Genomic DNA, 12470 nt, shown 5'->3' on the forward strand with positions numbered 1-12470 from the left:
CCTGTAGAAATGGACATATTTTCCAAGCGCAGAGAATATCATTGCCTACATTTTTTCTAAATAACTTTGTTCGATATTCTATACCGTAATGGAATTATCGACCGATCCCGCACTAAAAACTCACCCTGTATAGATAATCTTAATCGATAGTTTTATTTTAATAGAAATATAACAATTCGTATATATTATATCGAAGAAATATATATTAAAATAATTATTTTTAACCATACGAGTACGTAAATAAGTTTATTTTGATTGATGTATTTCTGCTTTTTCTGCACTTTTTGCATAAGGAAGTTATTTGTTTATAACAGTATTTACTATTTTTAAACTAAGTACTAAATTTAATATTATGATGATATGACGTGTTTGGCATTGAAAATTGAAACGAATGAACTACATAGGAATTCGCTAAAGCGACAAATTTTTACGAAGAAAGTTATTATGATAAATAAAATTAACCTGAAAATATAAGATATTAGTATTCGAACAATATGTTTATAAATAAGGAAAGATAAAAGAAAGTATTTAAAGATGTTGGACAGAAATTGGAAAATCCAGCATAAAGGACTTATATTCGAGACGGAAATGTCTCAATCAATGAAAATTTTTGTTGAGAAATGCACGTAAATGCAAAGATTTTTACTTACGATAAATATGACAACAAGATAAAGAAACATATCTTAAAAAGGAAAAATTAAAAATGACTGTGGAAAAGAAATAATTTTTTATATACAAGGAGTATGATTATACCACGTACATAGGACTAATAAAATTCTTCCTCGTGATAGAGCCCACAACTCCTACCATAATGGCGTATGGAATTTTTATTGAGTAAACGAATTTCCTCGTGAGAGAGTGAATTATTTTTATACAATTATTTGTGACGAAAAGAAAGTCAGTTAAGAAATGATGATGAACTGATATAAGAAGAAAAATAAAGACAAAACAAGTTATATAAATACATTGAAGTATCGGAATTATGTTAAAGGAAAAGAAAATCCCATTTAAGGAAAAAGACAAAAGAAGATTAAATATTAAGACTTAAAAAGTTACCCTAGAGAAAGACAAGTATTAAGGATAATTTGAAGAAGATTAATGTCAAAAGATCTGGAAAAATAGAATAATTGAAAGAATTTGGTACCGGCAGTACAAAAAGTTACAGTACCTACAGTAAAAAGTACTATTTAAGAAGAATACTTTGTATGGCTTCAAGTAACATAATTATTAGTATAATATATAAAATAACTTTAAATTTCTATAATATAGATATACTTATTTTATTCGAATGAGGTCATGTAAGACTGTATTTAAATTAAAGAAATAGAGATTATTTTTGTGACGTAAAAGTGACTATTCGCGTGAAGAAACTGAACTTCTATTTAGCTAGTAACAAATTTAGATTAACTATTTAGCTACTGTAGGTTTTTCTCATTAGTAGTTTTTATGTAAATATTTTAATGGACGTCCAGACTTAATATTAATTACTCAGCAATTGTAAGCTGAAATTTTCTTTATATTTCAGGAGATTTTCATTATTAGGAGATTTTCATGATATTTTTTTAAAAGAATATGGTCTATTTTTATTAACACTTTCTTTCGATTTTTTTTCATAATTGAATGCTAAATTTTTTTTTTGATACCGACTTTTTTATTTAAATTTTTTAATATCGGTCGAATTTTAGTATAAATATTTTATAATAAAGTACAATTAAAGACAATAAAAACCAACTCTTGTCAAGAAAAAGGTACAAAATGAAAATTAGAAAATATTAGCATACCCATTTTTTGTTTTGAAGTAATCCTATTCTCAACTAAGGGGGAGCACTAGGTTCAGACAGGAATTTAGGGATGCGAGACGTAGAAGATTTTTAAGCGCACAACTATCCATTTTGTCTTTTTGGAACAAACCTTCTCACGACTAAGGACGTGCAAAAGGACCGGAAGCAAATGCAAGGATATAAAATTGCGAAAAACTACCCACCAAGTAGGTAAGGGTTAGAAAATAAAGAATTATTAAAAATGATGTGAATATATTATGAAGGAAGATATATGAAATATGAAGTAATTGATGTAATGAAGAAATATGAATATTAATAAGAAGAAGAAGAATTATGTTTAATAGTACACTATGAAGAAAGTACTAAGTATAAACAAAATGAAGAAATATGTAATTATTGTGAAGTACCAGACAAGAAGAAGAAGAAGAAAAAAAAGAGATAATTTCTAATAGAAGAATATGTAAATTTTGAGAACATCAAAAGATTTGTCTTTTAATGGTCTAGGAAAGAAGTAGAATTAACAAGTAAGTTCAAATGTAGGAGTTGTAATTTTTTTTAAACCTCTGAAATCAAAGTAAAGTATAATATATAATTTCTGAGTATAGATTTTCGCGAGTCATAAGGAAAGAAATAACTAAGAATAGACGATGTTTGGTAATTAGTGAAATAAATTGTATATATTTGTAAATTTTGTTTATATATATTTTTTTTGTTGTAAAAATTTGTATAAATCTATACATATAACGTAATCAGTTGATGATGATAGAAAGAAAATTTTCTTCTCTTCGGGGAGGAAAAAGGAAGCACGGTACATGGCTCAGAAAATTTTCTTTTCTAAGGGGGATGATATAATGGGATTTATCTCATTATTTAGATATTTTAGAAATCCTTAAATTAACTAAAGTATTCGTTATATATTTATTTATAAAACAATAAACATGACTTACATCACGCATATTTGTTATAATAATTGCAAAGTAGAACACCTTAGCTGAATTGCACGTTCTGCTTACTCAACAAGGTTGTGACTATTCATTTGACACAATAACGAGAATATATACAAACATATTTACAAAACGAAGTATTGATAAATATGGGAACACGATCAGATTTGAGTCATTAGTGGGGCAGTCGAATTAGTTAGTTAGGTTTGGGAGGTTGCTGCCGTTAGAGCAGAATAATGTCACCTATCAACTGAATACATTTATATGGTATTAGTTTAACCAAATAAAGTAGTTATGAGCACATAGTGCCTTCCTGATAGTCAACCCCATCACCAGAGCAGTTCAATATACAGATACCACCATAGTACCATACCGCGTTTTATTTGAGGACGGCAGTATACACCCTATGAAATTATGATAAATAAACGTTTCTAGCTACTACCAGTGGCGTACTACAGGGGACATCGAATGGTTGACCCTTCCCAAATTCTACGCCACTGGCGGAATTCCCATTTTACCGCAATTTTCCGATTCCCCAATACTCTCTATGTAAATAACGTAACCTTCACTCGTAACGATAAAGTCAATAGTATTCAAGATATTTGAAGTTAAACATGTAACGGTACAGTTATTTTAATTAATGTATTGTGCCGCTTAATTTTTAATTTCAAATATTTCGAAAACTAATGAATTTATCGTTGAGAATGAATAATATACTCTTCAATCTTAATGATAAAATCATTAGTTTTCGATATATTTGAAGTTTAAAGCTAAGCGGCACAATACATTAATCAAAATATCTGTGCCGTTACATGTTCAACTTCAAATATCTCGAAAACTAATGACTTTATCGTTACGGGTAAAGAGTAGGTTATTTACATAAAGAGTATTGGAGAATCGAAAAATTGCGATAAAATGGCAGTTCCGCCAGTTTCGTAGAATTTGGGAAGAATCAACCATTCGCTGTCCCCTGTCGTACGGCACTGGTAGTAGCCAGAAACGTTTATTTATCATAATTTCATAGGACGTATAATACCTACACTTTCTGCCAAGTATGAAGAGGATACGTCGAATAGTTTTAAAATACTGACCAAAAATAGTTTTTAAATTTTTAAATAAAACATCATGTAACTCAGTAAGGAGCCATATTTTATTTAAGCGATTTTGGTTAAATCTTAATATTTTGATGTCTTCTATCACCCATTAGCTAATGTCCAATTAATTATGGGACACCGTGTATAAAACAATTATTAGGCCTATATTATGCAGCAGAGACATGGCCATTAAATAAAAAGCAACAAGACATGGTGCAGATCTGGGAACGAAAAGTACAAAGGAAATATTTGGAGGAAAATGGAGAAGGGCGTTTGGATCAGAAGGACAAATGAAGATCTAAGAGAGTTATACACACCCAAACTTATATGGAGGAATCATCTGATATTTCTTACTATTCCGTGCGAATTTAAAAAAACGAACACATGAAGTTAAACAATATTTATTTTAAAGCAATTTAATAACAAATACATAACAATTAAATAGAACAATAAAGTATTTAACAAACAAATTGAAAGTAGTTGTTTTAAAGTCAATAGCATACAAAATTTCAATGTAAAACAAATAATGTTTAACTTGTTTTTATTTATTTTTTTTTTGTATTTTGTGGTAGTCAGTGTTATCACCTCTAGTCCTTATGCAAGCTTCAGTTTGCGTGGGCACGCTCCTAATCAAATTATCAACATTTTGTTGTGGTAGGTTGCTCCATCCTTTAAAAGCAGCTTGTATTAGCCGTGCGGTGTTTTGTGGATTATCCCGTCGAGCTCTAATTTTTCTTTTAAGCATATCCCACAAATACTCTATAGGATTAAGCTCGGGTGATCAAGCAGCCACTCCAAACAAGGGATACCTTCTGCTTCAATGATGTCTGTATTCACTCTAATGGTATGTAGAGGTCCATTATTATGTAATAAAATTAAAATTTCTCCTGTTGCACCTCTCCAGAGCCTGACTACAGGTTATCAACATACCTGTGAGCAGTTAAAGTTGATTGGATGAAAATTAAAGGAGTTTTTTTACGGATCACAATTCCTCTCCAGAACATTACACTTCCCCTTGTATATTTGTGAACAGATCTGACAGTTTTCGTTCTTGCTTGTCTTCCTCGACCTCTAAGTACACGATTTCGTGGGTCATCTGATTTTCCATCTGATTACATTAAATCCTGACTGTTTTTGAAAATAGCACATTTTGTCAATTCCCAATGTTCCAGTTTTGGTGGTGAAGACACCAATTTAGGCGATCAATCTTGTGCTGCCTGGATAACTCGGGGACCCATAACTGTCTCCTGCTGTATACTTCTTGGTACGAGCTCTTCTTCTTATCGTTTCAACTGAAACAGTTACACCTGTAGCTTCCAAAATCTGCCTTTGAAGCTGCAGGTGAGAAATGGTTGGGTGTCTTCCAGATGATTGGACAACTAAATGGTCGTGGAGAGCCGTTATTACTTTTGGCGACTTTTCCTTGCCTTATTTTTGAGCTTTCCTAGTTCCTCTTACCTAGCATATGTGTTGGACAGAACGCCCTGTATTACATCTAGCTCTCCATCTGAGAACATTACTTTCTCCACAAGACCAATAATCTTTCCTCGTTGTAAGTTTTATAACCCCACATGAGGCCTATTTTCGTTTTTGGACGCAAAAGTTAGTTTACTTATTTTCGTTCAATTTGCAACTCAAGCAAATAATCTATACCGTACCGGGCTGTACTATCCGAATGTCTTATATATTTGTTTATTTTCAATAAAAACCTTTAATCTTCGCAACAATAACAAGTTTTTCAAAAGAAATAAATATTACTTTGAAATACATGGTGATTCCATATAAGTTTGGGTGTGCGTATATGGGGAGTCCAGCATACTAGGATTAATAAGAACCCAACAACTACGATGGCTAGGACACATACAGAGGATGTCAGAGTGTAGATTACCGAAAATTCTACTGCCAAGTACAATTGGAGGACGTCAGAGAAGAGGTTGACCCAGAACAAGGTGGAAAATGAACGTAAAAGAGGATCTAAAAAGACTCAATGTCAGGAATTGGATGATAAAGGCAATGGACAAGAAAGGATGGAGGAGAATGGTCAATCAAGCCATGGGCCTACTAGACTCGACGCGCTAATTATTATTATAACGTAATAAAATTTGGGTAAAAAACCCAAAATAATGCTGAAAGCCTGACAATTAACGGTAAAACTTTAGAACAAGTTGAAAACTACAACTATCTTGGCACAATAATAATTAATAACACAAACGATTACTCCAAAGAAATCAAAGTTGGAATAGAGAAAGCACGAACAAACTTCAATAAAATGAGAAAGGTACTTTGTGCAAGAGAACTGAAATTTAGACTTGAGAGTTAGACTGGCAAGGCGTTATATTTTCTCGACTCTGCTTTACGGGATAGAAGCATGGACACTTAACGCGTCGACTACTAAAAAGTTGGAAGCATTTGAACTGTGGGTGTATAAAAGAATCCTGAAGATATCATGGAATGAGCATGTAACAAACAACGAAGTCATGAGAAGAGTCAACAAAAGAATGGAAATATTGGAAACCATCAAGACAAGAAAGCTGCAATACCTGGGGCATGTTATGTGTAATGAGAGATACAACATACTTCAATTAATTATACAAGGGAAAATCCAGGGCAAGAGAAGTGTAGGAAGGAGAAAAATGTCAAGGTTGCGTAACTTAAGGGAATGGTACTGATGCACATCAAACAAACTATTCAGAGCAACAGCATCTAAGATCAGAATAGCCATGATGATTGCCAACCTCCGTCACGGAGATGGCACGTAAAGAATAAAATTTAAAAAATTGAATTCTGGGAGTGAGGGAATTTTGCCTATTTTAACGACGGGCAGCTTTTATCAAAATACACTCGGGTGCAAAAAAATCGATCCACTGAAAATTTGGTCATTTTTGATGTCTCAAATTTCCTAAGCCTATTATCCGATTTTTTAATATGTTATAGCCTTATTCACTAACCATATCGCAGTAATAATATTGTTGCTAGACAGGTAAACTGTCATTGTATACCGGGTGTACGAATCAAACTGTGTTTTTTTCTCAAAGTTCGCATCACCCTGTGGACTATTCTAGCGTTTATCAAATACTTATTGTTTTAACATTGTTAAACATTTTATTGTTTAACATTATGTTTTTAGATTCATTCGCTTATGTTGGATAATAAAAAAGTTAGGTACTTTAACAACTGGCCATGTTCCCATGTTCGTCATCAGTACAGGGTGTTTCGAAGTAAGTGCGGCAAACTTTAAGGGGTAATTTTACACATGAAAATAATGAAAGTTTGCTTTATAATCATGTCCGCAAACGCTTCTTTTCCGAAATACGGGATGTTCAATTTTTTTTTACAAACTGACGATTTATTTATTGCTTTAAAACCAGTTGAGGTATGCAAATCAAATTTGGTGGGTTTTAAGACGTAGTTATTACTTATTTTTTGACATACAATTAAGAATTTAATATTCACCAATAGCGCCCAAACGGGTATTATGACCGATCATATTACCCGTATGCACGCCAATGGTGAACATAAAATTCTTAATTGTAGGTCAAAATATGTGCAACAACTACGTCTTAAAACCCACCAAATTTGATTTGCATATCTTAACTGGTTTTAAAGCAATAAATAAATCGTCAGTTTGTAAAAAAAAATTGAACATCCCGAATCTCGGAAACGAAGCGTTTGCGGACATATGATTATAAAGCAAACTGTCATTATTTTCTCATGTAAAATTACCCCTTAAAGTTTGTCGCACTTATTTAGAAACACCCTGTACTGATATAGAACATGGCTAGTTGTTAAAGTACATAACTTTTTTATTATCCAACATAAGCGAATGAATCTAAAAACATAATAGTAGGGGAGTAAAGTATGCTAAATATGCAGTCACTCTAGCGTTATGGGGACCTATTGGGTTGTGAAGAGTAGGTACTAAAACCAAAAAAAGTTAAGTAAAGTTTTCCATTTTAGTGGGCGCTTGCCATTTTTTAATTTAATTTTCCATTTCCAACATTGGTTTTTTTCCGATTATACCGCCAGCTATCCATAATTCGAAAAAATGTTTCGAATAAAAGTTACTTATTTTTACGTAATAATCCAAATCTGCAATAAAAAATGGGGGCTCCTATTTAAGATTTTAAAGTATCCCTCCACCCCACCTCCATGGGGGTCGTGTTTGGTGCCATTCGATAGATTTTTAAAAAATATTGAATAAGTGTATTTTACAGTTTTTCGATCTGATGTTCATTTCGCGAAATATCGCGGGATTCGTATTTAAAATATTAAATTTACCCCCACCCCTCTCCGTGGGAAGTCGTGTTTGGTATCATTCGATAGATTTTTAAAAAATATTGAGCACCTATTTTTTAGTTTTTCGATCTGTCATTCATTTCGCGAAATATTCGCTTTTTTTTGTGAAACTTTAACCCATTTCCTTACGCCCGGCTCAAATCGTCAAATTTTTTAAATATACACTCTTTTGCATGTACTGAACTTACCTTATCTTAATCTGACAATTTCGAGTTTTAAGGGTAGATTTTTTTTTCAGGCCCCCCTTAACGAACTCCCCTGTGTTAAGAGCCAATATATGGTAGAGGTACATGGTTTCTCCCCAAATGATAATCTGACGCGCTCGAGTAACTGCAAAAATCCCCGCTTTAGCTCCCCTACCATAATGTTAAGAAAACCTGAGGCTATAGTTGGTTTTTAATTTCAGTATTTTATAAACGCTAGAATCGTCCACAGGGTGATGCGAACTTTGAGAAAAAAACACAGTTTGATTCATACACCCGGTATACAATGACAGTTTACCTGTCTAGCAACAATATTATCACAGCGATATTGTTAATGAATAAGGCTATAACATGGTAAAAAATCACTCAAATCGGACAACAGGTTTAGGAAATTCGAGACATCAAAAATGACCAAATTTTCAGTGGATCGATTTTTTTCACCCAAGTGTATAATACGGAGAACATATTTATTGAGAAATATAATATTGATAACTAAAAAAAAATAAATAAATACCTCCAGTCGTTAACGACTACAGGAAACCTCCCCTGTTCCAACTTGACTTCTAATTCTTCCTGCATCGGGATGACCTGGACGTGTTCTTCAATTTTTTCCGTAAAATCTTTCTCGGGCGTCGTTTGTGTCGATATCGGTGGCGGTTCCATATTATGCAAAGGTGGTACTTGCATCAACTTTTCTGTTCTATTATCGACCATGCTCCAACAGCATTCATCTGTCGTCGCTGCAAAAAAAAACGTTATTTGTCTTCACAGTTTATAATACAACTCGTTGTATGTTCAGTGGCGGGTTTGCGGGAAGGTAAGTGACAAATAAACCTCATAAAATTAAAATAGTAATAAATTACTTTACTTTACTGGTCACTTCTTACTTTCTTACAAAGTAAGAAGTGACCAATGATAATGGTGAAAGGCCCATTAGTCTATAGTCTATGCCAACCATTTTAGCGTAAAAATTTGAAACGACTTCTATCCCCACAAGGACATACACAAGTTCACTTGGCATCAAGATACAAGACAACTACGACCGATTATAGACTATATTATAATAAAACAACAATCAGAATGGATATCCAAGACACAAGGGTATACAGGGGTGTAGAATGCGGGTTTGGCCATTATCTACTAATATCTCGAGCCCAAATCTACTTCAAACATGGAATAAATGAAACATCGAAAGAGGATAATGAAGAAAAAATCAAATAAGTCAAAATTTAAACTAACTGGGCTATATGACAACAGCACCAGGTCCCTATACCAGAACAGACTGGACCAAAAACTTGATTAAATTGACCTGACATGTAGCACCAATACAATAAACGACAAAATAGCATTTGCGATTAAGGAAGCAGCCAGTGAAGCATTAGTTATGAATGAGAGATAACAAATACCAGGAACAATAAAAACATAATCTGGAACGATGAACTTCAACAGAAACAAATAGAACAACAGAAGTACAGCTGGGTCCGCGAATCTTTACCCGTGCGTCATCATTTAAAGCATTAGCAAGTCACTTACTGCCACTTGCTGTTGCGTTTAGTAAATTTCAATTTCCGACTGATTATCGACTTATTTCGTATGCTTTAAATGGACTCAACTGTATCATAAATTGTTGAAATCACAAGACTCATATGATAAAACCCAATATCGCGAAGAATTAACCAAATATAAAAAAAATGTTGACAAAAAATGAAAACGATACCTGAGAACAGAGATATAAGGAAGTGGAATGTCACCTTGATGGAAGCAGAGCCTCGGAAGCTTGGAGGTTCATTCGAAATCTAAGAAGTGATAATAGAAATAATACAAACCTTCAAATTATTGATTTAAATAATTGGAAAACCCACTACAAAGAAGAACTTCAAGAAAATAGACAGGAATACATAAATTCATCACCTAAGCACTACAATTTAAAGGGGCAAGAGGTAGAATTAAATGACGAATTCGTTGAGAGAATGATAACATCGCTAAAAAATAAAAAAAGCGTGTGGTTCAGAAGGAATCCCAGCGGAACTTATAAAAAATGGAACTGCAAAATTGATCAAATTAATAACCTTAATTTTCAACAACTACACAAGCGGAGAAAACACATCAGAAAATTGGAAAAAGGGTGGATAACCCCAATACACAAAAAGAGTAACAAGGCAGACTGCAGGAATTATCGCTGTAGTACTGTAACCAGCACCTTTAGCAGATTATATGGAAAAACTTTGAATTAATATCTAATAGAAAATGAATATGCACCTTTAGAGATTGAACAACAAGCAGGATTCCGAGCAGGAAGATCGTATATCGACCACCTCTTCATGCTCACAACTCAACGAAAAAAAAGTAGGCAGATACAGAGAAATACATCTACTATTCGTCGAGCTAACTAAGGCGTATGATACCGTACCACTGTGTAAATTATGGCAAGTCCTGGAAAAATCCCCTACTAATATACCTTTAATAAAAGTAGTGCAAAAATTCTATAAAAACACCCAAGCAAACATAAAAATAAACAACAGATTATATGATAGCTTCATGGTGAATAAGGGACTACGACAGGGATGCAGCTTATCGCCAACGCTGTTTAAAATCTATATAAACGACGTCTTGAATAAATGACGGAAATCATGTTATGGCATGGGGAATTGTTAAACTAGAGAAAATCCATGATTTCATGTTGAAATCTGAAACCCGCCTATTCTATATAATTACCAATTTTTTGTTTACTAGATAAATAAAGTATAACTTTCAATGTTCATTTTATATTGTCAAATTGAACATTATTTATTGAAGCATTTATCACTAATTTAATTGCAAAAATCACATTACGATTTAAACTTCTGTTGTTAATTTATATTTGATAGTTTCTAGAACCCGTTTCCTGCTTGGAAATATTTCTTATTACACCAATGCGGGCAGTTAAAACTGGTAGATGCCATAAATCGTTCTTTTAACATAATTGGTGTTTTGAAATTTGATACTAGTTAAAGGTAAGTACTTATCCAAGTACATGTTTACGGTTTTGGGAGGTCTTGTCTCCATCTCACTTCACTTCCTTGAAATTTCGTTATAAAACAGTGTGGCTTATCTCAAAAAATGGCCAATTGGACATACGGGTGTGGTCAGATAAGTAATACTTAGCCGACAAATTTTTTTTTTTTGGAAAAGTGACGATTTATTTCTCAATATAACCTCCTTTTAGCTCGATACACTTGATCCAGTGATGCTACAACTTCTTTAAGCCGCTGAAAAATACATTTACCCGAAGCGTGCTAGTAGACTTTCGTGGTGGCGATGATCTCCTTATTCGACTCAATTTCCACCGGCGGGTGAATTTTTCAAATTTCGAAACAAAAAGAAATCACACAGGGCTAAATCTGGAGAATAAAGTGGATATAATATGAATGTGGCGACGGCGGAGGTATAAATCAGTGCGTTGTCATGGTGGAAGAACACTTTTTCTTTGCCAAATGTGTTTTTGGCCAAATCCACAACTTAGTGGAGTCACTGAAGGTGGATATGAGCTATTACCTCCGATTTCGTTGAACCTGCATCGATTTGTATGAAAATTGGTGAGTGGTTAGAGGATATCCCAAGGAACAAAGGTGACATGGTGCCAACTTGCGCTTTCACCCTGGGGGTGAAAATTATTTTATTAAAAATAACCCCATAATTCGACAGAGACAAATTGCAAGCAAAATTTGTTATATAAAGTTATTAAAATAAATCAAAACTTTTTGAGTTATTAAAGATCAAAGATTTTAATTTTTCTTGAGAAAAATGCAGGTTTTTAACCAATTTTTCATCAATAACTCAAAAAGTGAAAGTTTTTACAAAAAAGTTATTATTATCAAAATTGAAGCTAATAAAAAATGAAATAAACCCCTTACTACTAACCTTTTAATGTTAACTAAAAGTGAGTTATAAGTAATTGAATGTATATTTTTTTCGGCGAGTAAAAAACTCTAAGTATTCAAGCTGAAATAACGGGAAATTGATGCATTTTATAACATAAACTTAAAACTTATTAAACATTTTGTCAAAGTACTTAAAAATATCTATTAAATGAGCCCCGAACAAGTTGATAGCGTTAAAATTTATGCTCCAAAATTTCTTCAAAATTTATCTTTTAAAAATTTTTCCAAAAAA

General features: G+C 32.9%; 1 protein-coding gene across 3 annotated transcripts in view; it reads right to left on the reverse strand.

The window, feature by feature from the left end:
* Positions 1 to 12470, reverse strand: part of LOC114333906 (polycomb protein Asx) — a 200000-nt gene that overhangs the window by 83496 nt on the left and 104034 nt on the right. For all 3 annotated transcript variants that reach the window (XM_050659418.1, XM_050659416.1, XM_050659417.1), the window contains exon 6: positions 8833 to 9058. In XM_050659418.1, coding sequence (XP_050515375.1) covers positions 8833 to 9058 — 226 coding nt within the window. The remainder of the gene's footprint in view (positions 1 to 8832; positions 9059 to 12470) is intronic.

The sequence above is a fragment of the Diabrotica virgifera genome, chromosome 8, assembly GCF_917563875.1.
Source record: "Diabrotica virgifera virgifera chromosome 8, PGI_DIABVI_V3a".
NCBI classification, from domain to species: domain Eukaryota; kingdom Metazoa; phylum Arthropoda; class Insecta; order Coleoptera; family Chrysomelidae; genus Diabrotica; species Diabrotica virgifera.